Source organism: Epinephelus fuscoguttatus, linkage group LG13 (assembly GCF_011397635.1).
Source record: "Epinephelus fuscoguttatus linkage group LG13, E.fuscoguttatus.final_Chr_v1".
Lineage (NCBI taxonomy): Eukaryota > Metazoa > Chordata > Actinopteri > Perciformes > Serranidae > Epinephelus > Epinephelus fuscoguttatus.
In genome coordinates, this window is record NC_064764.1 from 7,051,471 (window position 1) to 7,078,760 (window position 27,290).

General features: G+C 39.7%; 3 protein-coding genes across 5 annotated transcripts in view; 2 read left to right on the forward strand and 1 right to left on the reverse strand.

Moving 5' to 3' along the window:
• The window catches only part of LOC125899289 (ly6/PLAUR domain-containing protein 1-like), a 37,290-nt gene extending 21,390 nt beyond the window's left edge, over positions 1–15,900 (forward strand). The window contains exon 3 of the mRNA XM_049593470.1: positions 12,479–15,900. Within this exon, the coding sequence (XP_049449427.1) occupies positions 12,479–12,720 (242 nt within the window). The 3' untranslated portion in view covers positions 12,721–15,900. The remainder of the gene's footprint in view (positions 1–12,478) is intronic.
• Positions 1–27,290, reverse strand: part of gpr39 (G protein-coupled receptor 39) — a 200,400-nt gene that overhangs the window by 133,658 nt on the left and 39,452 nt on the right. Inside the window, exon 2 of one of the 3 annotated variants that reach the window (XM_049593451.1) lies at positions 16,063–16,997. The exons of the other annotated variants lie outside the window; for them this stretch is intronic. Coding sequence (XP_049449408.1) covers positions 16,501–16,997 — 497 coding nt within the window. The 3' untranslated portion in view covers positions 16,063–16,500. Of the gene's footprint in view, positions 1–16,062; positions 16,998–27,290 lie in introns of those variants that run through there. 3 annotated transcript variants of the gene reach the window in all.
• Positions 7,444–27,290, forward strand: part of LOC125899276 (signal transducer and activator of transcription 4-like) — a 216,598-nt gene continuing 196,751 nt past the window's right edge. Inside the window, exon 1 of the mRNA XM_049593439.1 lies at positions 7,444–7,698. Within this exon, the coding sequence (XP_049449396.1) occupies positions 7,655–7,698 (44 nt within the window). The 5' untranslated portion in view covers positions 7,444–7,654. The remainder of the gene's footprint in view (positions 7,699–27,290) is intronic.

A 27,290-nucleotide genomic window follows, 5' to 3' on the forward strand; every position in this document is an offset into this window, starting at 1 on the left:
TGATAAGAAATCTCACCCTTTTCCCCATAAATTAGCTCAACAGCATAATTTAGATTCAAGTGCTGAATCTTAGAATTCCCACGCACGAATTAAATGAGATCCCCACTAAGCGCTTTAAAAGTTATGTTTTCCTGTTGTGCTGTCTGAGATTCATTTTGGTGATATTTGTTTAACAAAAATGCGGCACAGCACTGCATATATTCTCCATGCTCATAATTGGTACATATGGAATATAATCACCGTGTACCAGAGTGACATTTGTGTGTATTTGTCCTGAATTTCAATCAGAACAGTTCTTCTGGCAGTGCATAATGTAAATGAAATTTAAATGAAGTTTTACAGTTGATAATAGATAGTAATAAGCTTTGTCACTTCAACTTTTCCATTAATTAAGATGTCGGAAACACATAATAACCAAAATAAATATGTTGTGCTGCTGTATCAGAGCACAGAGTGAGCGCCGCTGAAGTGTTGCCATAGAGTGATTCAGTAACAGCAGGGGTGAGGTATTACCTGAGCTCCTTCTCACAGTTTTAGCATTGTCTTTAAAGTGCTGCACTGTCCTGACACATTTATCTGCTGGGACAGTTCGGACTATTTGTGGATGTGCTGTGAAAGTAATATTTCACTTTGGTGGTACATGAGTATCTTAATGTACACCCTTTGGCGGACTTCTTGAGTGGAGAGTCGACACTGAAAATGATATTGTTAAACATACAACCACAGAGAAGCAGCCCATGATAATATCCATTAAATCTGCTTCTTTTAATTCATTAAAGTTTAAGCAATCATTAATATTTAGTTATTCAAATGTAAATTAAAGCTCCAGTAGGCAACATTGTTTTGGTATAAGTGAGTAAAAATTTTATAATATCCTCTAAGCATAATGTAAATCAAGTGATCTGAGACAAACAATAGGTTTCTGCACCTCTCCATGGCTCTGTTCAGCCTCTAAAGAATTAGTATCGTGCCGATGTGCATCAACCAATCAAAGGTCAGCTCAGACCACTGTGTTCCTATTGGCTGTTCTACTGCATACGCACGTTCCCGTGCCACCGACAGAAGGGGAGAGCAAGCGGCAATGGCGAACAGTGCACCAGGTAAAATAGCTAACCCGGCATTGGCTACAACTGCCTCCACGGCTAAACAACCCAAAAAAAGGAAGACAGAACTCAGTTCCCTGGAGCCCCGGAGGGAGGGGAAGGGTGAGGTGGGGCCGGGCCCGGCCGGAGGGCGCGAGGGTCGGCCGTGGGAGTGGAGTCAAGGGCTCTCTGCGGAGAGCAAGAGCCGAGCCTTGGGAGTATGTGTGGGTCCGCGAGGGAGGGATGGAGGGGGCTGCTGCGCAGTGAGGGAGAGCCGAGGCTCCTAGAGAGGGAGAAATGGAACCAAGTAGGATAAAATACTCGCGTGCTCGTCTGGTAGGAGGGGCTCAGGGAGATGAACAAAATTTAACTCAGATGAGACTCAAAAATAAATTGTTTTCAGGCTTTCTACCTACTGCAGCTTTAAAGGGACATTGTGTAACATTTTCAGTTGTTTATTGGCAAAAATTGATGTCTGCATTCATAAATATGTCATCACTGGTGTACTATTACCTCCAACAATAATCTGACTTATTCTCGTAAAAGGAGAATTTCAGATTCGCTTGTACATTGTGCAGGTAAGTCGTCTGTGGGGTTCCATAATGTTTCGCCATCTTGAGAATACATCCGCCAGCAAGGGACATACAGCCCCGCCTTCGGTGTTTTCGTTGAGAGCCAGGCCAGCACTGCGTGACTGAGGAGCTCCAGGAGAGGAGCAAGAGGCGCGTCGCTACTACCCCGGCAAATTTGCAACAAAGTCCCGCTCTTTGAGCATAATACAGGATCACGCATATGCAGCATCATGGGAGACGTAATCCTCGTCACCAAGAAAGCAATAGAAAAGGCAACGTGACCGGTGAATTAAAAAAATGAGGGTCCACATCGGGGTAGCCTTTCCCAGGTGGAGAGAGCTGCTAAGGGAGAATGGTAATGCAATCACCGGTCACGCTGCCTTTTTGACTCCCATTTGCACCTTCTTGGCGATGAGGATTCCGTCTCCCGTGATGCTGCATGTGCATGATCCTGCATTATGCTCAAAGAGTGGGACTTTGTTATGCGGCAGTAGTCCCGCTGGCCACTAACAGCTGTTAGCGGCGCTGTGTTGCGAGGAAAGGGATGAGGTGTGTGAGGTTGAGCCACTTGTCAGTTGTCAAAGGACAAGACGTGATTGGTTTGTTTTGATTTACACCCGCCCTAACAGTCCTACGTTGTAAACACAGCCAGCATGGTGAGGAGGGGGTTTGTCAACTCGCGTCCCGTGTGTCTGTGTAGGAGCCTGAGTGAATACTCCTTGAAGTATCGGATGACATGGTTTCATCAACGTTATCATAGCTTTTTGGTACACAGCGACTACCGTTGTTGCACGCGTTATACTCGTTTGAAACAGTGAGGCGCTAGAGTGCGCTATCCGTTTGAATGCAATATATGATTTCAATGTTAGACGGGAGAAATTCCTACACACTGTGGCTTTAAGTGCAAAGTAACTGATGTGGAATTTTTAGAGACCAATACTGATGGCGGCTGACATATAGAATTTTTGACGTGGAATGAAAGTAAACCTTTTCAGTGTGTTGTGCTCTGATTTTGCACCATGCAAAGGTACAGAGGGCTGCTTTCTAAAAAAAATATATAATTTTAAAATAATATTTTTATACTAGCCTACGTTTTTATTTTTAAAAAATATTTAACACATACACTATCAACCTATTTTAGAAATGAACTTCTCCATGTAGAGATCTCTGTGGCTCACTTTCAGGTGAGACCATAAACTGGTGGTATTCTTTTGACTGGATTTGCTAAATCCCTGACTTATCTTTGCTTTGCAGGTATTGCATACAGCTACATCACCCTCTTAAGAGAAGTAGTACCACAACTCACTGCCTGTTCACTGTTGCTTTTCAGCCCTCTGCAGATGATAGAGGAAAGAACATTTCATTTAAGCTGGGCATTTTTAACTCTGGCATTTTTAAAATGTAGCTAGAAATAGCAGTTTATTTTAACTGATCATATATTTACATATAAAATTGATCTGAAAAGTATCTAGTGACTATAGCTGTAAAATAAATGCAGTGGAGTAAAAAGTACCATATTGTATGCTCAAGGAGTAGAAGTATAAAGTATCAGAAAAAGGAATTACTCAAGTAAAGTAAAAATATCCTCTACTATCTACTGATGGACAGCTTGTGATGTGTTTAGGGGACATCTGTAATTTGCTGCTACAGAAAATAACCTGGGTTTCATTTAATTACTTTCTACTAAATTGTATTTCCAGGTGGAACCACCTCTTCTCCATCTTTATTTTATGTATTGAATTTTCTGAATAAAGTTGGAAAAAACCTTTGTTATATTTCCAGCAGATTAGATGCTTCACACAACCATTTTGCCCACATCTAAAAAGTTATTATCTGATTAAATGCTTTGGGGCATGTAAAGCACATATGATATTTGATCAATTATTTAGCATCCATCAAAGCAGTTATGTTGGAGTCTCTAATCAGGAGGTTTTGTTTAAGGCAGATGTGTCTCGTCTCTTACTGAAGCGCACATGCTTCTGCATGGGCTGATAAGAAAATGTAATATAGTGAATATTTTCTTGGCCAAAGTAAGTATTTCAAAATATAGTTTGAATTATTAACAATATTTTTCAGTTTAAATGACATTTTCAGGTAACAATGTTCAGGGTAAAGTTTGTGAAAAAGTGCTGATTGAGAAAAGCTGTCAGAGGATGCTTTAGTTTCAGGATCCTGGTATTGTGCATGCTGGTTCATAGTCACACTGTCATGATTATTACTGGGAAAACACTGTCACTGTATGAAAGCAGTTTTAAGCCTCTGCACACCCATGGCACACAAACAAGTGATTTCAACTGCAGTATTTGTGTTGATAAGACTGCTTCTCTCCCTGGTGATCATGTGCAGACTGAGCTTGACCAACATATCTGTCACTCTCTTTTCAGCTTTGTTGCATCCTTTAGGATGGGGCAAATAACATCTTTAACATTCTTATTGGTACATGTAATCCAATGGAGTCATAAAGCTCCACCTACCATCAACCTGAGCGGATGTCTAATTAGCCTAGTAAAAACACCCATGTGGGTATAAAGGGCCTTCACACAGCTTTCATATACTGTCAATGTTAAAGACAAAGCTGTGTTAATCCAAACGTTTCTTTTATCTGCTTTTATCTGATGTAATCTGAAAGACATGAAAGACTTTAGAACTTCTCAAGCAGCAGTCAGACTACAGACTTCTGGCTTTTCATTGTTTAAAGGCTGTACTGCATTATTTTGTGCTTAGGTTCCTCTTAATTAGAAACAATATGTTTGTGTTACCCATTTTATATGTTGTGCAGTAACAATATGGCTATAATACTAGGCTCGACTAAGAATTTTTCTAATCGACCAAAAGTCATCATTTAGGGCCATTAGTCGACTAGTCCTCAGCATTTTTACAATATTAAATTTATTATTAAATTGTATATTTTAGGCAGGGGAACACAATGCTTTGAGTCAAGGTCTGAGAAAGAATAGTATAAGTAACATTGTTAACACTGTGCTACATTACAGAGAAATACAAAACCGCACTAATGAACCTTCATTAATATAGGCCTATATTTTATCTACTGTACAAGTGCACGCCACACACTGAGCAAGCTGCCTGTTAATTACACTGTCAGCAAAGCAGTTATGATTGTGTTAAGAGGCTCATGGGCATTTAGCCACTTTCATGTTTCAGATGATAAGGCATGTTTGTAGTTGACAAATGATAGGCAAATGTTTGCCTACAGAGTTTACATATCATCTTGGGTTTGTCTTTCACCTTCTCAAAATGATCCCACACTTAAGATTTCCATTCTGACATGTTATTAACTAGCCTGTGTAATAACCACAAGTACCAGCCCTTTAAATTAACGTGACTCCTGTCAGACTGTTGAGCAAGGCCACTTCCTGTGTCTGTGCTTTTAAATTTAATTCCCTCATGGTCCATGCCATAGAACCACAGCAAAACACATCTCACTGATTTTCAGATGGGTTTAAACACCTGAACCGTACTGTCCAAATGGTGAAAATGAGCTATATCGCTTATGGAAATAAGGAACTCCGGACGGCACTCTGTCAAAAGACTCCACTCGCAAATATCCGCATGGGACTGAGCTCAAAAAGCGCTGTCAATCACAAAGAGGTTCAGCCTTTTAGACAATTCCTCCAATCATCATGCATACACCGAGCGTCCTCTCCCACCTACCGCTCCATTAGGTCCCAGGAAGCTGAACGTCCCTGGAAGTGACGATTTTGTTACATTTATCCACTGACCGTCTGGCTTTGCTGCATGAAAAAAAATATGCTCAGCGTTGTCTCATAGGAATGCTTGAAGGCATCCGTGTCCACCGTGCTGACACGAGAATGTATGACAGGGAGGTCGCGTTTGAAAACTGGTAATAAACAGCTGACGTTTGAACATCATAGTCATGCTGTTAAACGCATCCTAGCGCACGTTTAATGCAATGTAAATTCTTTTTCTAATGTAAATTCAATAGTGCATATTTGACCATTTCTTCTATGAAATTTTAGGGGAAGGTCAGCCTCCCTTGTTGTCTCAGAGCAATCGCCCCTGGCTCAAACCATATTAATTGTTAGCTCTGTAGGCAGTTGAAGTGTCACTTTGTATTGCACCAAAGTAGTACTAACATTTAAAGAGTAAGCACTGAAAGCAGTTTAAGTGTCAGTGAGTAATAGTGTCAAAGAGTAATAGATTGAAGTCAGTATTAATAGATTAAGTGTCAGCAGCAACAAACTTTAAAATATGATTTGAAGTTAGGGATGTCAATGGTTTAGCTGCCAAGAATATTTTTGACAGATTATGCATGAAGTTCTGTATACTATTTCATTACTATTCACTTGTTAGGGCAGAAGCTTTGGTCCCTGTTTACTTCCTGTCAGCTACCAAAGAAACTTTAAAAGGAGAAACGGTCATGACAATAGTGACAGTGTTCACAGAGCCATACCTTGGTGTCAGTTCTATTGGAGTCAATGGAGTGGGTGTGGCAAATCATACTTTGACCTGTCATATCTTTAGTCTTCTGTTTTTGGCCTTAAATATCCTTTAAAAAACTCACACATACACACATTAAGTGATGCTTACTGATGTTTTTTTTTTTTATCTAAATATACATGTTCAGTTTCCTTGTTATTGGTCTCCAAACAGATCAAGTCTCTATACAGCAGAGGCTGCATACTTAGATTTAAAAAAATGTCAGTAAGCCTCACATAATGTTTTTTTTGGTCTGGAGGAAGGTTTTTTCAGTCACAGTTGAAACAACAAAGATATGATGGCTTAAGATGTGAGTTGCAGTGCCCACCCCATTGACTCCAATAGAACTGACACCAAAGTGTGGCTCCTCGACAGCTGTCACTGACATACGACCTTTAATCTTCCACAGTTTCCTTGTCAGCCGCTCATTCTACTGCTTTTCATGCTGTCCTGACCCATGGTGGCGTTGCTGCAGGATATTGTGCCCACCCTCTCGTCTCCCCCTACATTGCCCTTGTAAGTACGTGGCTTAATTTGGAGTCGTAAAACCCCTTTAGCATTGTTAACTATGTTGTGTCAAAACCCCTGGGGCAGTATGGTGTTACCAGAGGTGATCACTGAAAAAGCAGAGTCGCTAGCTAGGGCCTGCCTGGCCAGTGTGCAGTACAGAGTGGCTAGTTAAGCAGTGGGGACAGAAGTGTAGGCACCATGTTTCCACATGTTAACACAGTTAGCCACATGACTGTCAGCAAGGCCAAAAGAAAATATAAGGCAGAATATTAACTGTAAAAAAAGGTCTTTTTATCTTTTTTTTTTTTTTTTATAATGTTTCTGGTTAATGGGTGTCTGGCTATCAAAAATTTACCGAAACTGACATCCCTGAAATATCATTCAAAGTGTAAGAATAGAAAGCAGTTGAAATGTCGGTTGACTCCAACTATTTACAGTTCAAGCGTCTGTATAGGTCAAGAGATAAAAAAGTTTGTGATGTCACCCAGTCGGTCTGCCACTTTTAACATTCTTCACAATATACAGTACAGGCCAAAAGTTTGGACACACCTTCTCATTCAATGCGTTTTCTTTATTTCCATGACTATTTACATTGTAGATTCTCACTGAAGGCATCAAAACTATGAATGAACACATGTGGAGTTATGTACTTAACAAAAAAAGGTGAAATAACTGAAAACATGTTTTATATTCTAGTTTCTTCAAAATAGCCACCCTTTGCTCTGATTACTGCTTTGCACACTCTTAGCATTCTCTCCATGAGCTTCAAGAGGTAGTCACCTGAAATGGTTTCCACTTCACAGGTGTGCCTTATCAGGGTTAATTAGTGGAATTTCTTGCTTTATCAATGGGGTTGGGACCATCAGTTGTGTTGTGCAGAAGTCAGGTTAATACACAGCCGACAGCCCTATTGGACAACTGTTAAAATTCATATTATGGCAAGAACCAATCAGCTAACTAAAGAAAAACGAGTGGCCATCATTACTTTAAGAAATGAAGGTCAGTCAGTCCGGAAAATTGCAAAAACTTTAAATGTGTCCCCAAGTGGAGTCGCAAAAACCATCAAGCGCTACAACGTAAACTGGCACAATGAGGACCGACCCAGGAAAGGAAGACCAAGAGTCACCTCTGCTTCTGAGGATAAGTTCATCCGAGTCACCAGCCTCAGAAATCGCAAGTTAACAGCAGCTCAGATCAGAGACCAGATGAATGCCACACAGAGTTCTAGCAGCAGACCCATCTCTAGAACAACTGTTAAGAGGAGACTGCGCGAATCAGGCCTTCATGGTCAAATAGCTGCTAGGAAAGCACTGCTAAGGAGAGGCAACAAGCAGAAGAGATTTGTTTGGGCCAAGAAACACAAGGAATGGACATTAGACCAGTGGAAATCTGTGCTTTGGTCTGATGAGTCCAAATTTGAGATCTTTGGTTCCAAACGCTGTGTCTTTGTGAGACGCAGAAAAGGTGAACGGATGGATTCCACATGCCTGGTTCCCACTGTGAAGCATGGAGGGGAGGTGTGATGGTGTGGGGTGTTTTGCTGGTGACACTGTTGGGGATTTATTCAAAATTGAAGGCACACTGAACCAGCATGGCTACCACAGCATCCTGCAGCGACATGCCATCCCATCCGGTTTGCGTTTAGTTGGACCATCATGTATTTTTCAACAGACAATGACCCCAAACACACCTCCAGGCTGTGTAAGGGCTATTTGACCAAGAAGGAGAGTGATGGAGTGCTGCGGCAGATGACCTGGCCTCCACAGTCACCGGACCTGAACCCAATGGAGATGGTTTGGGGTGAGCTGGACCGCAGAGTGAAGGCAAAGGGGCCAACAAGTGCTAAACACCTCTGGGAACTCCTTCAAGACTGTTGGAAAACCATTTCAGGTGACTACCTCTTGAAGCTCATGGAGAGAATGCCAAGAGTGTGCAAAGCAGTAATCAGAGCAAAGGGTGGCTATTTTGAAGAAACTAGAATATAAAACATGTTTTCAGTTATTTCACCTTTTTTTGTTAAGTACATAACTCCACATGTGTTCATTCATAGTTTTGATGCCTTCAGTGAGAATCTACAATGTAAATAGTCATGAAAATAAAGAAAACGCATTGAATGAGAAGGTGTGTCCAAACTTTTGGCCTGTACTGTACACACCTTCTCAGAATATACAAATCTGAGAAGGTGTATAAAAATGATAAAACTTGAAGTCCAATAACTGAAAAACTCTGAAAGGTATAAAAAAGCTGAACTAATAGGATTGTATGGTAAGTGATTGTTTGAGGTGAGAAAAACCATCAAATCTGTATTCTCTGTCAGTGACACTTCCCACTTTTACTGCACCTCATTTTCCACTGACTGCCTGTGTTATCGGCTCCCGCTATTTTCCAATTACTGCTCGAGATAAAAACCAACAGATTATATAGCCGTTTGTGACCACAGGATTTTCTTACTTTGAGTTATTTCATATATTTGTCTCACAGATTTCTTATTTAGTTCACAATATCAACGGCTATTATAAGGTTTGAGCTGAAAATGACAGAGATCCTCAGAAGTGCTGCCATCCTTTAAGAGTGCGACAGCTAAAATTAGAGATATAAACACAGTGTGAGTCAGGTTTTATTCTGCAGGCTTTGTGAGAAGACGGGACATTTCCTTCCAGAGCTCTGCAACATTTCACACTGTGTTTCCACTGGATTACTCAACACCTTCTGGGACCTCAGCTGATATTTGCAGTATATAAGACATGGAAGGATGCACAATTTAAATGAACATGCAGTACATTGGATGTTACTATGCCTGTATCTGTTGCACTCAGGTGGAGATAAGATTGACACATTACAAGGGTTATTGGAAGTTCATGTACTCGTATCTAAATTTCTTTGAGATAAAATGTCAACCAAATGTTACCGTCTCCGTCCACTAATCTCACAAACAACTTGTTCTAACAAGCTGTAGTAAATCAACGCTTTATAGTGCAAATAGAAAAAAAAACACCACCTGAAATGGTCACAGCTGTGGGTCTCTTTAATTCTGCGGCTCCCTGACTAAACTTCATTGTGATGTGGATTATAGCTGGTGGATATAAGTCAACTTTTCTGAGATGGATGCTTTTCAGGGGAGCTTTGCAAATCAAATGCAGACACTGAAAATAGCTCTAAAATATTAGAGTGTTTTGTGATTTCTCCTCCACCAAACTACACAGAATCCTCATATTCATTTTGTGTTGGGGATATTAGAATATCTATTCAGAAAAACTTAGCATTGACATTTTCATGGGCATAGATGACACAACAAATGATCTTACCTAAGGTTCACAAATGAATGTGTAAGGATCAAATCAGGAACCAAGTTATCATTAATTAATGATAGTGATAATAGCTTGGTAGTTGCTGATTCAAAGATAATATAAAAGATAATGAGGTCAAACCTCTATATCTCCAGTCCTAAAGAAAACACCTCAGATAATTACCAGCAACTGCATAATATCAGGAATTGGTGTTGCTGTTGGATAAACCAGATGTTGTTGTGTAGCATGATAGACTGTATATGAAGCTGAAAGATGCGTCTCCACTTTCTCCCATTGTGCAAAAATGAACCCAAAATATCCCAGATACAGGTGCTGTCATCTTGCCCTGGTTGCCTTGTGATGTTATTTGGAGCCAGTCTGCAAATAGTGATCTACTGGAGGACCACAGCATCAAGATCCAAACCACACACCCCCACACTGACTCAATCACAAGTCAATCACAGCTATCAATCATTATTTCACATCCCTTTTATAGTATCAAATAACTAATTCAAGCAAAACTTATTAAAAAAATTAACACTTCAACATCAGTGTGATATGAACTAACTAAACCACAGAGACCATTGGTGGGAAAAATGTATGTGACATCTACTTTGAGTTTTTATTTAGGCCCATGTCTCATCCACTAACATAGAGGGGAAGGAGTTTATGACCTTTATTGCAGCCAGCCATCAGGGGGCAATCAAGATATTAGGCTTCACTTTTGGGGAACTGTCATGCCATCTTTATATCCAGTCTGTGTGGTGTAGCTCCAACTGTTCAGGCCAAGACATCTGCCTCTGTGAGGATCAGATTATTGGATTAGTGTCAGAGTTTAAGAGATCTCATAGTTGCATGTTTGTGTACACTTGGTATAAAAAAATTATAGCTCTCTATGGGAGTATTTAGGCAAATCTATAACCGTTTTTTACAATACTCACACAGTAGGCTGTGTGCACTGTGGCTCAGTTGCATTCTGACATCGACCACATCTGTATCTGATTTTGAAAGTCTGATGTCAAATGTCAAATGGTTGTTTGCTGCTATATTAATGCTCTGAATATTGTATAGAGCTCCTTTAATTGCACCCTTACACATTTGCACTAAGTTCTGGCTAATAAGACCATTGCTTAAGTTGAATTTGGGTAGAGCTCTGCTGGGAAATATTACTTTGAGGTTCCTTACAGTTGTGCTGGAGGCCAGAGCAATGCCATCCAGAAAAACTATATCTTCACATAGAGAGTTTCTTATGTGTTTGGGGCCAAGTACAATAACTATTTTTTGTCTGAATTTAACAGAAAGAGATTGGAGCTCACCCAGGTTTTTCTGTCCTGAAGGCATGTTTGAAGTTTAGTTAACTGATCCATTTCTCCTGGCTTGATTGATAGATAAAAGTGTGTATCATCTGCATAACAATGGAAGTTTACAGAGTGATTTCTAATGTTGTTCCCCTTAGGGAAGCATATATAAAGTGAACAGTATTGGTCGAGACAAACTTGAGATTGCAAAGATGATTCATCATGAACATGAATGAACTGACATCAATCAGATAAATAGAATTTAAACCAGCTTTGTGCAAAACCTTTACGGCCAATTAAATGTTCCAGACTCTCAAGCAGAATTTGATGGTCAGTTGTGATACACAACTAGATGCTTTCATCGCAAACATATATAACAAGAAAGAATCTATACAACTAAAATTACAATATATTGAACTTCTATGGCCCTCGCCATTTCTGAATATGTCAGCAAACTCATCACAACTCGAGATCTTGGGGCTTTTTGGAACATTTCTATTTCTGAGGTTGTGAATACCGCAAGAGGGGGGGCATTCACATGGACTCTTTTCATGAACACAGTAACCTCCACCCCATTTTAAGGCAGCAATATAGCAGAGGGAAACACTAACAGTTCCCATGTTTGATGGCTGAAAAGGAAGAAACCATCAACCCTGCTATCTGTGCAGCTGGTGCCTGTGTATTTTAAGTCAGCAGTTCTGCAGCTGGTTGACTGACTGCTGGCTTCTTTCACACTGCTGCCTCAACAATCTAATGTATGTTTCTGCGAGACTATTTTTTTTCTCCTTCAGCCTGTCTTTAAAACACATTTAAGTGCCACCCTCACTCCTATTTAGAAATCTGAAATTCAAAGTCCATGCTAAAAGTAACTGGACTGAAAATCTTTGGACTGCTAGAAAGCGTTGGGCTTAGTGTTGCATCTAAAGTTCCTCTGGATATATATAAAAGAGAGAGAAGAAAAGGTGCACCCGCTAAGAGCACCGGTTAAAAAGCAAGGGCTTTCTGGACTAATTATACCAGACACTGTGACAATTTAATGCAAATCTTTGAGAGACACAGAGGAGAGCTAAGTGTTATGGCTGCATTAAGCCAATTATACAGAGATGTTTCCCTTTAAGTTGGGCTCCCCTTGATGAAAGCACACATCCTGTTTATTCTTAATTGCATGCCTCCATCTCACTCTTTCTGTCTTTGTTCCTTTTCACACACAAACCCGCACCCTGTAATTCTCTCATTACCAACCTAATGCATCCATTTCTGTCTTATTTCAGGGATACACTACCGCAAGTCCTGCGCCTCATCAGGAGCCTGTCTTATTGCTTCTTCTGGTTACCAGCAGTTCTGTACCGGCAAGCTCAACTCTGTGTGCATCACCTGCTGTAACACACCACTGTGTAATGGACCACGGCAGAAGAAACGTCCCCAACCGTCGGCCGCCATTACCCTGACCACGCCACAATTCCCTGCGTTTTCTCTCTACATCGTCCTCCTACTGTCCTCCACCCTGTGCTGACAGATCTTCACACACTGAGTTAACCTATATTGACAGTGGAGACAACATGATCTGGAACTGTATAAACTGAAGCAGTGAAGAATACATACTTTTACGTGCATATTCTTTGAGGCATGTTGGAAGCTTTGTACAGTATTTGTTCTCTTGACTTCCTTAATGTTGCATTAAGCAAAATTGAGAAATTTTATCATCACGTGTCATGTCACAAACATGATCTTGGTGCAGCTACAAAGACAGCTGGGTAAGGTGAGGTGGAGGACTGTGCTGTGTATGAAACAGCTTTTGGCTATTTTGTTGGGCAGCAGGTGGCTCATTCACATCTGTCTTTATTAACTTACAGTACAAGGTCAAATAAGACACATTGCAGGAAAGAAAGTTCAGAATCATGATTCATGAGTCTTAAGAAAAGTTCTCCTGAATAAATCTAAATTAATACCGTTAATTGAAACAATCACCAATTTTGTTGTATCGATAAATTGAAAAAGACAGTATATATGTATGAATGATATATGTTTCTGTGAAAAAAATGCAGGTTGGAAAAAGTCATTGAATGAAGAAAAACTTATCATTTTATTAAAGCGACCTCCAGCCTTCAAGCCCCTCACAAATATAGTGTCATCCAACTGACAGCTCTCAGCAACAACTAGCAGCACTCAGTGGAGGGCATAAAAAAGTTCTGTTTTTATCCTCAAACTCTGTAACAACCATTGCTGTCTGCTCACAAATATTGTACATAGAGCTACAAAAGCATGATGAAGTCCACAAACCTTTTTTTAACTACTCATTACAAATTCATCACATCTCTAATAAGTAGAACAGTTTGCACCGAGGTGGAGCAGCAGTAGTTCAGTGTGTGTGTGCTACAGTGAAGGCCATAGAGTGGCTACATGTTGGTGACTGCTGATTGACTCATTCAGCTTTATCAAAAGAGTTCTAAAGTTATCCTTGAAGATGTGCTATTTCCCTATAATCAGGGAATATGTTGTATGGTAAGGCATCAGTATGCATACCTTGACAGAATATTTCAGAGCCAAATGTGTTATGATAACATGTAAAGTGATGTGCTAAACATGCAAGAAGTTGATGTTGTCCATCAAGTGTAATATCATGTTGCTTTTGCAGTGTTTGAGTGGTTGCTTTGGAGGTGACCTGGACCTTAAACGTATCCTATGGAGATTTGTGTGTGTGTCTTTGAGGTTTAAGTAACATAGCTTACAATGTTTACACCAAGCGGTATCCTCCAGGGCTGAAAAATGAACCAATGCGTACATGCCAAAAACTGCAGTTCCTCTAATGGTCACTTGAGGCTGACTCCAAGAGCGAGTCACTCACCATATACCCCCTTGTTAAAATGACCAATTTACAGCAAAAAAAAAAAATTACAGCTTGGAACAAGAAACAGTTTTGGTCTCTATAACTGATTTCCTCATTCGTGACAGCTGTACGGAGGAGTGAATTTTTATATAACTCACTTGCTTGCTCACTTGATTTGATCAAGGCTTAAATTATGCATAATAATGGCGTGGCTGCTTTGAGTGACAGGTTGTCTGCAAGGCCCAGCACAGTCTGTGAGTCAGATCCACCCCTTGCTCCTCCACAGCTCCACCCTATCACTCAAATATAGTAACTTCTAGTTCCAAAAATCCAAGATGGTGATGGCCGAAATGCTAAATTTAAGGCTTTAAAATGGGAGTCCACAAACCAGTGGCTGAGGTCACAGTGGCTACGTTTTATACAGCCTGTGGTTTACGTTAGCTAACTGTCCTCTTCTTTTCTATCTTTGCTGATACAAGTTTCTGGTGGCTTTAGTGCTACCAGCTGTTAGCAAGTGGAACAGCATGAAGTCACTGGACATCATATAGTCTCAGTAAACAAATATTTGCATATGTTTGCAGAATCTGTAGGCAATGGGACAAGATTTTGGTATCAGAAGTATTCTGGCTTCTGTTTGTAGTCCGTTTGTAGACCAAGTAGCATTGACCAGTCATGTTTGAGCAGCAGGTAAACAGTCTTTGTGGAGTGGTTGAACACACTGGCCGAAATGCAATCTCTGAACCCGTTGGCTATCGTCTGACCACAGTTTAGCTTTTTGTTTTCTTTTTTTTTAAATTCTGCATTCATATGCAAATATCTGTATGTAGAGAAGTCTTGACTTAGATATCCGGATATCTCCTCCAGATCTGCCTAAATATTGGCCATTGTCCCCCAGAGCTATCGTTTTAACAGTGATAGCTAATGGGTTCCAAGACTGGACATCCCATAGCTTGCATGTCACAGTTGTATTAAAAGAACTGAATATTAAATTGTTCTAAGATGGCTTCAGCTTTATAGTATGCTTATTGTATTGGACACTGTCCAAGAAAAATGACAGCATCAGTCACTTCAGCAAGTGCCCCAAAACAGCACATTTACAATCAAGTGACAGCACCCTCTAGCAGCCGTAGGAATTATAAAGCAAGCAAAAAAGGAAGCCAGATGACATTGTCATAGAGTATCCCATTTCATATCAAGAAACATTCATTTATTTTATCAATGACCTCAATCGTTTTCTAACCTTAGCCACATGTTTATTACTGAAATCAATGTTTCCCTCACCTTAACTAGGTATCTAAACACAAATCATGATCTTTCCCAAAATGGAACCTTTTGTGTCTAAACCTGCCCATATCTTAACCATAGCCCTGTCCTGCCCCACTATACAACTGTCTTACTTTTTTAACAGTGATTTGAAATGTTGAGATGTTTTCCTGCTGATAGGGCCATCAGATCCAAAAATGTGTCTATGAAGTGGCTAATAAATGAACTTTCCCAACAACATGATACAGGATACACAAATACTTTATTTTTTATGTTAGTCAATATATCAACCTCATGCGCATGCGTGGACATTTATATCACTGGGACATCTGATTAATTATTTAAGGCATAAAATACCACAGTTCATTCTCATGAAATTCACTCACTGTGTGCATACACGGAAAAAGTTTTCTTGGGGTTATTTGGCTGGTAAATTTTTTGGCCCACTGCATAATTAATCCCTACTGGTTCCCCAAAATGATTTACTTATTTACTGCCCTTCCAGGCTTTTAAAATTTGATGGACCTAAAAGCTCAAATTCTGATAATACTTGTATAAAGAATGATTTGGGGGTGTTTTATTTATCATTTTACAGCTATTGCCTTTATATTGTGTGTGTACAGAAAAAAAGTCTTTTTAGGTCAGTGCATGTCAGGTGACCTGCTATTCCAACTGTGGCTTCTAAGCCAAAATCACCAGACATCTCAGTGCTATTCCTGGGAGCGTGTTTTATGCACTGCACATTTGCGATTCTGAGAATATGTGTATGTACATATATATATATATATATATATATATATATATATATACATACATACATACATACATACATACATACATATAAAATATCAGAAGGACCCAAACATCAAAATAGAGCTTCAAAGCACCACAAGTGGCCATAAACTCCACTGGGCACCTTTAACTTTAACTCAAGCTGTAGGGTCTTCATGCTTAACTGAATATTTGAGCTTTTGTATAATAGTTTCTAACTTGATAACAATTTCACACTTGAGGAGTCCAATCAACCTTACTATTGTGCCAAACTGTCAGCTGAGCGTGATCTGTTAATGAAATTCCTGACATAACACTTTGTACTCTGTTTACTGTGTATAAAGAATATCTCTATCGGTTTGTGATGGCACAGCACAAGCATCCTTGCTTTGTTTTTACTGTTCACTGTGTCCCATTAAATTGTACAGCACATTATACTTCAGTCTCTGATGGGTTATCTCTCTTTGTTTTGAGAGTTGAGTCTGACTCTTCAGTAAGGCTAAGAGTTTGGGTATTTGAAGCCACTCCTGAGTCATTTTGACTCTGAAAGGTTGTAAAGGTGGGAGTTTTCTCTTGTGTAAGGTTGGGGCGGTTTGCCCTGCTGCGACGCAATGATTTTATCAGCAGGGGTCGGAGAGAGCGTGCAGAAGCAGCTCGGGAGTTCTGCACGGTGCGCTTATTGATATGTTCGATGGTGAGGCGGCAACGCAGCACCTGGACAAAAACGTCCCTGAACTGTCTGGAGGAGAGGTTGTAGAGGAACGGGTTGAGGACAGAGCTGAGGTAGAAGAAGGTGTCAGCCACAGGATGGAGAGTGATGTAGCTCCGAAAGTAGGAAGTAGTCCAGCGGGACTTGGGCACAGCAGCCATCATGAGACGACGAATTTGGTTTGGAAGCCAGCATACCATCAAGGATCCCACAATTAGACCTGAGGAAAAGTCAGAGAAGAAGATATAACAATGATAATAACAATCATTGCACAATCATCGCCTCTGAATCTGTACAACAGGTTGGGAGGATGGGAAACAACAGGACCCAAAAATTCTTCTGCAGGCAAAAACTGTTTATTGCTGTCGATCCGAGCGCCACCATCTAATATCAGAAACTGGCATGTGGCTCCCAAAGTCTGTTTGGCCCCTTTCGTAACTAAACATCATGAATTATCACTCCTTACACTGGGCATCACTTTACCAAGGTGTTTTCTGCTATCAAATCTTTTAAAGGGCACTGTTTGAACTTGCAGCAATTCTGAGTCCTCTGCACAATGACACCCGTTTGTTCTTTAAGTCTTGGCATCAGACTGGTCTCTTCTATCACCAGCCTGTCAGAGTCCTGTGACACAGACAGCATCATTCTCTCCCTTTGGAAGGAAGATATTGGGCAGCCAGAACTATCTCCACAGTGCTGTCTCAGCGCTAGAGAAAGGTCTGGAAGAAAACTATAGGGGTAAAAAAAATGCTCTGGCTTGTTTGTATTTCTTTAAACGAATCACAATAGGCTTCGGCAGATCTAAGCCCAGGATGCAGTGACAGTGTCCTGGCAAAATAGTGTTGGGGCAGTACTTGTTCTGGTGGAACATTTGCACATGGGGTGGCAAGCACTGTCATTAAAGTGGCTAATTCTCTGCAAATGAAAATGCCACAAAAAACAGCAACCAAAATATGTCAACTATATCTGATTCAACATTTATCAATAAAAAGCGTAATTTGATAATCTGTGCTCTAAAGGGAAAATCTGACTATACTTAAGCTCTGGAGGAGCTCACTGAACCCATTTAAACCACAGACAATTTGCTCGCTGTATGTGGCTCTTGTAGACAATATCACAGAGGTTCATGTGAAGTGGAATGGATGGGACTGGTGCATGCCGCTGCCAGCATACAATAATGTGACAAATCAAATCTGATTGGTCGTGCCAGAAAACAGATCATAGGATCAGAGTCTTATTTGTTGTAGATCTTCACAAAAAATCACCAAAAGAACAAAGGCATGCCTTACTGCATGAACCAACTCTTCTTTAAAACTTGCTATTTTGAGTATGTAAGTTGTTAGCTCGTAGGTTGTTGTTCCCTTTAAAAAAGGGGAATTTGAAAACTGTAACATGTAGATAGAGGAAAGGAGGGAGAATGCTGGCCAAAGTAGCTGTCCAATGGCAGGTTCATGGCACAGCCTACTTCTGGTGAGTCAGAGTAGAGAGAAGATGAGATTGATTTAAATGATTGTGATTGAAATCAGGCCTATTATACCTGCCAATGTTTATTCTCCCAATCCATTCCAGTTTCTACGTGTACTGCAGATTCTCCTAAATAGGTTGCATGCAGACGTACCTTTGAGTACACTCTACATTGTTCACCGAGGTGAACCACAGTGCACTGACCTCCAGGATACAGGCTGGCGTGTCTGACTGCTTAACTGACCCGCTGACTTATCTCTCTGTCATGTCTGAGTCATGTGCATCTTCATTCTCTAATCTGGTGTTTATCCGTTTTCCCTGCAGTGTTTTTAATGGGGATTAGAATGTGACCAAACAGCCTTTAAACATTTACAAAATGATCTGGCTTGAGACATCACTTCCTGCTGTGGAACACGGATAGCCACACATTTATTTAGAATACGCCATCCAAGACTCCAGAGGGAATTATTTATCCCACTGTCATCTGAGGAAAGAGGAAAAACTCCTGAGAAGAGCTCTCCTCGTAGAGATTTAAGTGTGGGTGGTAAAATTCCCACTTTATGTTTGTTTACATGTAGACAACACTTACCTGCTAGTGTTTATTATTAGTGATACACACCTACACTAAGATATTGGTTTTTGGTTGGAAGAAGGGATTCTTTCTTTATACTAATCTCAATCTTCAGCAAACTTTGATCGCTTTGGGCCAATGTGTAAGTTTAATTTGTTTCAAAGTTGCAAGAGACAGTATTAGTAATTGGTTAGCTTGTGCTAACAGGGCAGACGAGGAACTTATTGGAGGAGATTACACTCTACATCGAACAGCAGCAACAGCTGGTGGCGATCAGCCTAGTAAAAGTATCAGGAATATCGGTTTTACAATCACTTGTATAAGCTCAAAAAACCTGGGTAACAATGTGTGTAGACTTTGTCTGACTAACTTTAAAAGTGCAGTGTGTAGGATCTAGAGGGATCTATTGCCAGACATTGTATGTAACTATTTTTTTGGCTGGCTATGGCTCAGCAGGTTGTGAATGGAAGAATGTGACAAGTTGGGTAAAAGACCTTTGATTGGTTGAACAACTAGAAAAGCATTATTCCACTACAGGTCCAATTACCATTGGTGTATAGTCACCTGAAACTAAGAATCGTTGTGTTTTCATTTAATTTTGCTTAGAATGAGCCCTTCATATCTGCAAGGGGAGCAGGTCGTCTTCAACTGAGTTCACCAGGTGACTGCCATGTTTCTGCAGTAGCTAAGAACAAACACTGACAGTGGCTCTTGAGAGGCCTTCTGCATTTTTATATTACCTAAGGCCTAGGCTTCTTCACATGCTTGTAAAGATGGGTAAAGGAAAAAAGATGACAACAATTGCAATAGTTCACTTTGTAAGTTTCTAAACAAATATGTTTACTGTATGGCATCGGGGTCTAAAAAAGAAAAAAAGAAACGAGTTCTGTTGGTTGCAATCTGAAATCTCACCACTAGATGCCACTAAATCCTACATACTGCACCTTCAACTCTATTTGTAAGAAATAAGTAGTACCACTGAATCTACTAAGGATTAACATCTAGTTGAATCTTTGCCAGCTAGCTAGCTAGCAGCCATGTTGGAGAGCGTGTGTGTGATGTTTGGACAGTAGTTCAGTGATCTTGATGACAATATCAGGCCTGCAACGGGCATTGTTGCACTTTCTCTTGATTAACTGTTTTCATCGCCAGCTTTAGTATTTTCATTTTCTATGTCCAGTGTTTGATATTTGATGTTGCATTTGACCGTTTATGTTTCATTACTAGCTATCTGCAGCTATAGAGTGCTTGAATTAAGTTTTTCTGTCTGCCAACATGGAAGTTAGCATCACCCTGGTTGCCTTGTCACTATGTGATTTTTCCATTGGATTGAACCTCTTTTTTTTTTCATAAAGGATTCAAAATTCACAAGTGGGGTATTTACCAACATATTCGCTCAAGCTTGTGTTAACCACAGACCTTATTTCAGGCAACTTACCCAAAAAATATTTAAAAAATCTATTGACTTTGAGATGAGGGAACCAGAAGTGCCAAAATGCTAACTCATTTCTGGTTTTAGGACTCATTCCTGGAGCACTTTCTAGCTTGTTGTATAGCCAGGGTTCAGTTCATGTATTAGTAGTGTTTCACTCATGAACTCAAGAGACACTGTGGCGTAAATATAGGCAATTTCAGCTTCTACAGTCCTATACTAAGGTACAAATCCTGTATGGTAATGTCACATACATGTAAACTCATAGTAGGATAATTCTATAGATGATTGCTACCCATTTAGAGTAGTGTTAGTCTCACATTCCTGCTACTGTGACTAAATAAAATTGATTTTTATAAATATCTTACTCGTCTCGACTCAGTGCCAGTAAACTGGTATTAACTTATTATTTTGTATTACATTATTAAATAAAAACTTAGCATGGTTTACACTTATATCTTAACTGGTGCTGTCATGTATTATTATTTTGTGGATTCAGTTCGGGAGGTAATGTACTCAGGGAAGGTCCTTGTAATGACAACGGAAGCAGAGTCAAGGTATGGATTCTGATAGTTTCCTCTCCAAACAAAAAGACATCTCAAGATTTTATCATTATGTGCAGCTGTTAAAAAGACAGATATTTACACTCAAACCACAGTCATGTGTATCACACTGTCAATATAGCACACTGCATTATAGGAAACTACCCTTTCAATTATTATTTTAATGATTAAAGATAAAAGGAGAAAAAGTAATGGCATGAAAAGTCCTACAATAAAGTGACAACTTTTCATTAATCCCCACTAAGCACAGACAAAATAGAAAAGGATAAAAACAAAAAATAATACTTGGATTTATTGTGTTGTTTATTAAGGCTAGTACCATGCCAACTTGAACTCGATAAAATAAAATGTCACTGATGAGTACTGCATTTAATAGTGGAAAGATATTCATCACTGTTAATGACTGAGTCAAAGCAAAGTTTGTGAGGACAATAAAGAGACAGAAAGAGATATTATGACACAGACAGAGAAAATTGAGATGAAAACGAGTCATGAAGGGGAGAAGAGACTGAAATAGGAAAATGAATGAGCTGGGAATACAAATGCACAACATACAATGAAAGACAAAGGAGGGGACAAACGCTGGCTGATTCTAAGGCTGTTTGATGTCAAAATGCGTGATGTTTTTCATAAAGAGTGTTCTCAGCTTTCATGGTGTTTTAGAGACATTTACAGCTGGAGCAGAAGCCCATGGCAATGAAGGATCAACATGAAGTTGTTATTGAGCATTAAATAAAAGTTTATGTGCAGAGAGAGATATCAAATCCTATTAGATCCATCCTGTCAGGCCCCACCAGTAAAATATGTTTGCTGAAGAAAAATAACCTGTTGTCAAAATAAACTTTTTATCAATGTCATGAGTCATATCTTTAAAAATTTGAATGACGCTGTGTCCACACACGCTTCCATCAAATCAATCTTAAGATGGCACTGACAAAACCTGGAATATGACACATCATCACATTATGTTCCAGCATTTAAAAATATCACTGATTGGACAAATGGGGACGCTGTATTTAAATGCAGTTTTCTTTTGAACATGACGTCCTATACACAGCTCCACTGACACAGTGTGGGAGGATGATGTGCTCTGGCATTTTAAAAACTTACATGGATTGACATGCAAGGAGGCATCATCATTAAAGGTCAGTTTTATTCAGTTTTAGATCTGCATCATTTTTTTATTTTTAAACTCTTTGGTGTTTCAGATATCGACATTGAATCAAATGACTAACCATAATGACTAAACCACTAACCCTGATGTGTAACAGTTTGCTCCTCCTGCTGAAGCCACTTTAAACCTGCAACCAACTCTGCAACTCTACACAGCTGTTAGCTTCTTTTTAGTGTTTCTTAGCTAATTATTTTGGTTCTACATCCGAGATGCACTATTGTAGAGTGTTACCACTTCTATCAACCCCGCTATACAATGGTAGACAGCTATTTATACTAAACAAGCTCAGAGAAATATGTGCAAATTACCTATAAATTACATCTGTATTTTAATAATTTTGGGCTGCACATTGGAACTTCAGTAACAGGTTTCTGGGTTAGAACCAAATAGCCAGCTGGGGCCCTTTTGTTTACATGTTCTCCGTGTGTCAACACAGGTTTTCTCTGGGTTCTCTGGCTTCCTCCCACAGTCCAAAAACATGCAGGCTGGGTTAACTTGTGACTTTAAATTCCCCTAAGTGTGAATATGAGCATGATTAGTTGCCTGTCTTTATGTGTGTAAGCCCTATGATAGTCCAGCAACCTGTCCAGGGTGAACCCTCAGTGTCAGCTGGACGCAACCCTGAAAAGGATAAGCTGTTACAGATAATGAATGAATATAAGTACTTTGTTATATTTGTTATAATAATTTGCCATATACATTTCTTGAGAATTTAAGCCTGGATTACATTCCATGGCAATGTATACTCATACAGAGCAATCCCTCTCAATCATCATTAATAGCCAACTAGAAGTGTGTGTTAGTGTATCTGCAGGAGCCCTGCCCTCAGGGTGCCGTTCCATTTTTCTGACAGCCAATAATTCCAAAACACCAGTAGTCCGATAAATGTCCCATTGGACTGAAAGCCCATTTGTTCAACACCACGTTATCCCGAAAACAAACATCCATTGCTGCAAAGGTCCATTGCTCCAAAAATTCACACTCTTAGTTAGAAAGATTAATGGCCTGTAATTATTCAATAGTGATAATTTTGGTTATATGGTGAAGGCATGGCCTGCCCTTCTCTGTCTCTGATTGGCTTACCCTAATATTCTTACCCTAACCAGTCCCATTACTCACGGCTAAGCCAACCAACCAAACCAATGAAGGCAACGAGTGCTAGCCAATCAGTGGCAGAGTAAGAAGGTCATGCCTTCACCACAATAGAAAAAAGACTGGCACCTGGGAGGGCATTTGTTTTCAAGATAACGAGCCGTCAGACAAATGGGCTTTTTGTCCAACGGGACATTGGAATGGGCAGTGCCGCCCCTCTGCCTGTATTTACTTATTTTCTTCGTATTAGTAATGTTCCTTGTCACAGGGTGAAGGTAAGGTCGAGAGTTAGGTGTCAGGCTGTAAGAAGCACTCATTCCAAGAGGAAGCTACGAAAATCACTGACACAGTGTCAAAAACACACAAATATAACAAGGCGAAATGCCAAGTGGACAAAGCTTGTTCCAAAATGAGGATGAATCTGGGGTTGACTGTCACTTTCATTCCACTAGCTATAGAATTTACAAAGAGTACCCTTCAATTCAATTCAACATAACTGTGAAAAACAATCATGCTTTGGTTACCACGAGAGGGTACTGCAGAAAGACAATTTAAATTCAGTGAAAGAACTGGAGTTTATTAATATATACACTAACTTGCCAGATACAATAAATTAACATTTCCTACTTATGATGATAAAAAACTTCCTACGGGCAGCATTACATTGGTCTCAAAATGTATTTGCTGTTGTTAGTCGTTTAATTAATTTTTACAGGAGTTACTAGAGACAAAACCAGAGCTAAAAGGAAGTGAATGTTGGAGTTACATGATTCAAGTGCCCTGAAACACAGCTCCAGTTTTGCCTTATATGCTAGGTGTTAAGTGGACAATGTTTGTTAAGAGGTTAGATGCAATATGCAATGTATTAGCAGACAAAATGTTGCCTGTGTTTCTTTCTGAGACTTTCTGCCCTTTAGCACGGCTTATCAGTTGGGAAAAGCAGGGCTCCAGGACCACAAACCTAAAAGGGCCATGAAGGCCCATGTGTTGACTATGTCGCAATTAGTTTGTGGTGATTTGAATTTGAATGTTCCACACCCCAAGATGGATCCTTCCAATTGCTTATTATTTACAACTAACAGTCTAAAACCCAAAGATATTTGATTGAGAATGATAGAGAAAAGCAGCATATCCTAACATGAAAAAGCTGCAACCAACAAATGCTTTTTTTTTCATTCAATTCTACCAATTTAAATGATAACTGATTATCAGATATTTTGCTGGTTGATTTTCTGCTGCTTAACTACTTGCTAGACTGACTAAATGTTTCCTCTGTAGTTTGAAATTTGCAAATATGATTGGTAATATGCATCACAAGCGGCCAAGGGTTTATTTTTTTCCCCAGACCCACCAACTTGGTCACTCCAGTCCTGGAACATTGCAGCTTTCAAAAACTCCAGTTCACTACACTAAATGGCCTCCAAAGAGTGGTTTAACAATGGGTTCTCTTATGCGTCTTGATAGTATTTATTTTTGAGAACATAGATTTGCATGTTTAGTTTGACCCAACCACGGTGAGCACAAACATAGCCACTACTTAAGTTTGCCATATTCTTAGTCTAATCTCTTGAGACAAGCTACCCAAAAAAATGCTCAAGATCTCAGCACCATGGAGCAGAATTCTCCACTGGGGCTAGTGGTGAATCGATCCAAGTCTTCAAATCTGGCAGAGAAATTCTACCTCAGCTGTGTGATGAGTTCCTTTATATTGTCAGTGACGTTCTTCACTCCTACTGTCTTCAGTGTGTTGAAGTTCAGCAGTCTCCCTGGTTACAAATCTGTGAGAAATGGCTCCAGTTTCTTCTCAATGGCATCAAGCTTTTCCACCAAACCCACAATGGATTTTTTTCTTTCCCCTGTAGTTGCAGATTGAGTGCATTGAAATGGAAAGATACGTCTTTTAAAAATGCAAAGTTGCACTTGTATTCTGTTTTGCATGATGTGCGGTGAGCTGCTCCTGATTAATTTTGCTTCAGGAAATCCACAACTCGATCCCTGAGTTCAATGAAGTGCTCCAAGGCTTTGCCTTACTCAGCCAGCGCATGTCAGTGTGGAGTAAGAGGTCACCATGAGTAGCCTGAGATTCCAGCACAAATTTGTGGAACAGGTGATGCTGCTTACTTGAATTCCCTCTGATTAAGTTAATTATCTTAACTGTTTTGTCCATAACATGTTTTAGATCCCCACTTAGTATGGCGCACAGCACGTTTTGGTGAATGAGACAGTGAAGTGCATTAGTTTTGGGAGCGACATTTTCAATTGTGCTCACTGGACCCCAGTTTTTGCTGACCATGTATCTGTAACAATTAGGTTGACTTTTTTTTTAACAATAAACCATGCCTTTTTAAATAGCTCCTCCAATTTTCCAAAGATAATATCACTGGTGGTATAACCTCCCGGTGGAACCCAAGCCTCATCAAAATATGTTACAAAAATGGATAACTTGGATATATCAGTGTTGTCAGTAGAGTCATCAATAGCCAAGGATATGTGCTGAGCCTTGTGTGATGATGACGCCTAAGATTGTTTTCTTCTGCAATATCAATCGTTTCATTGCAAATGAGGTTTACTGTTACTGAAAGTTAGTAAGATTAATGAATACTTTCAGTCCATTCTTTATTAAGCACCTATATTCTACATCAGCATTTAGCTTCAGGCTCCTTAGGAGTGACATTTTTGCTTGCCTGTCAAACAATTCAGCAGGCTTTTCTTCCTGCTTCCTGCTTCCTGCAAGCATTTTCCACCGATCAGGATCCTGCATAATAGTGTCAAAACCAGTTAAAGTTGATTAATATTTCCTGTCAATCAGGACTGCATTCTGCAATCATGTTTCCATAATTACAGATTTTAACCATCACTCCTCAGTGAACTGCCTCATTGGCGGAGGTCTGAAAGCATTTTCTAGTTAGGTATCTAGCTATCATTATGGATTTCCCATGTTTTAAGGAGTCTGTTTATGCTGATAAATCCTAAAAAAAATAACATTGTATTTGAAAGAAAGTGAAAATATTAAACAATGATAGGCGAAATAGGCCTAAATACTTTTTTAATTTGAAACTGCAGCACCTGCAGTGTCTGCTTCATAAAATTCTGGCCCTTGGACAAATGTAGTTGATGACCCCTGCTGTATGGGCAATTGATGAAAACTTGCCATCGTTACCCTACCATCCTTAGAAATGATACTAACTGTCCAATAAAGATATTATCAATATCACAAGCTCCACTTTTTCAGTTTCTATAAAACTTGGAGGAATGATGCATTTTGGTAGTTAGTTCTGGCTCTTAAAACTTACAAAGTTCAAACTTTAAATAGGCCTCTAAAATGTCATTTAGAGGGATGATGCAGCTTGATACTGATTAGCCAACAAGGCTGCTTTTATTATTGGTGGTCTTACTCTGATCAAGGCAATAGCTCATGTATGAAATGGCAGTATCTTTCTTTAAGATGGATTTTTTTTTTTGTTTGGTTCTACCTGTCATGTCGGCTCATTGATCACAGTCTAGGCGTTCATCTGGAAAATTGCCACTGAGTCAGCACAGATCAGTAACGTCCCTGCAATGAGGAGGGTGTGAAGCTGAAAGTGTGTATGTGTTCGATCCACACTTGGATATCTGTGAAGCACTTACATGTTGTTGATAAATCTTTAATATTATTATTATTATTATTCCACTCTTGTCATGCTGAATGTGCCTGCCTCAAAACTGCAGTCGAAGCTAACGGTCTCATTTGTGGTGTCCCCAAGCTCTCTGACACACAATCAAACACACACACACACACACACACACACACACACTAACACACACACACACATTCACACATACTACACAAAGACTTACAGTCTCTACACCATGGGCAAAATATAACTGTCTGCTAATTAGAAAGCAATTAAACCAGATTATCGGAACAATTAATTGTCTGTCTTTGCAGTAATTAGAGTGTGTGATTGAGCTTCTTAGTTCTATGATGCAGTGCACAGTGGGGGAGAACAGGGTAAGTTGAGCCTTTGTTTCAAATAAACATGTTACATCATTAAATGTGGTTAAAAAAAAAAAAGAAAGAAAAAAAAAGGAAATAGACTAGAACTCTTTTTAAAGGCCTCAATGTTACATCCAGGCATGGAAGTTGGAGATAAAAGTGTAACCTTTTAACTTTCAAAGGGTTAATGTTTTCTCTCCCCCCAAGTTTTGATACATTTTATGGTCATGATTTTTTCAGC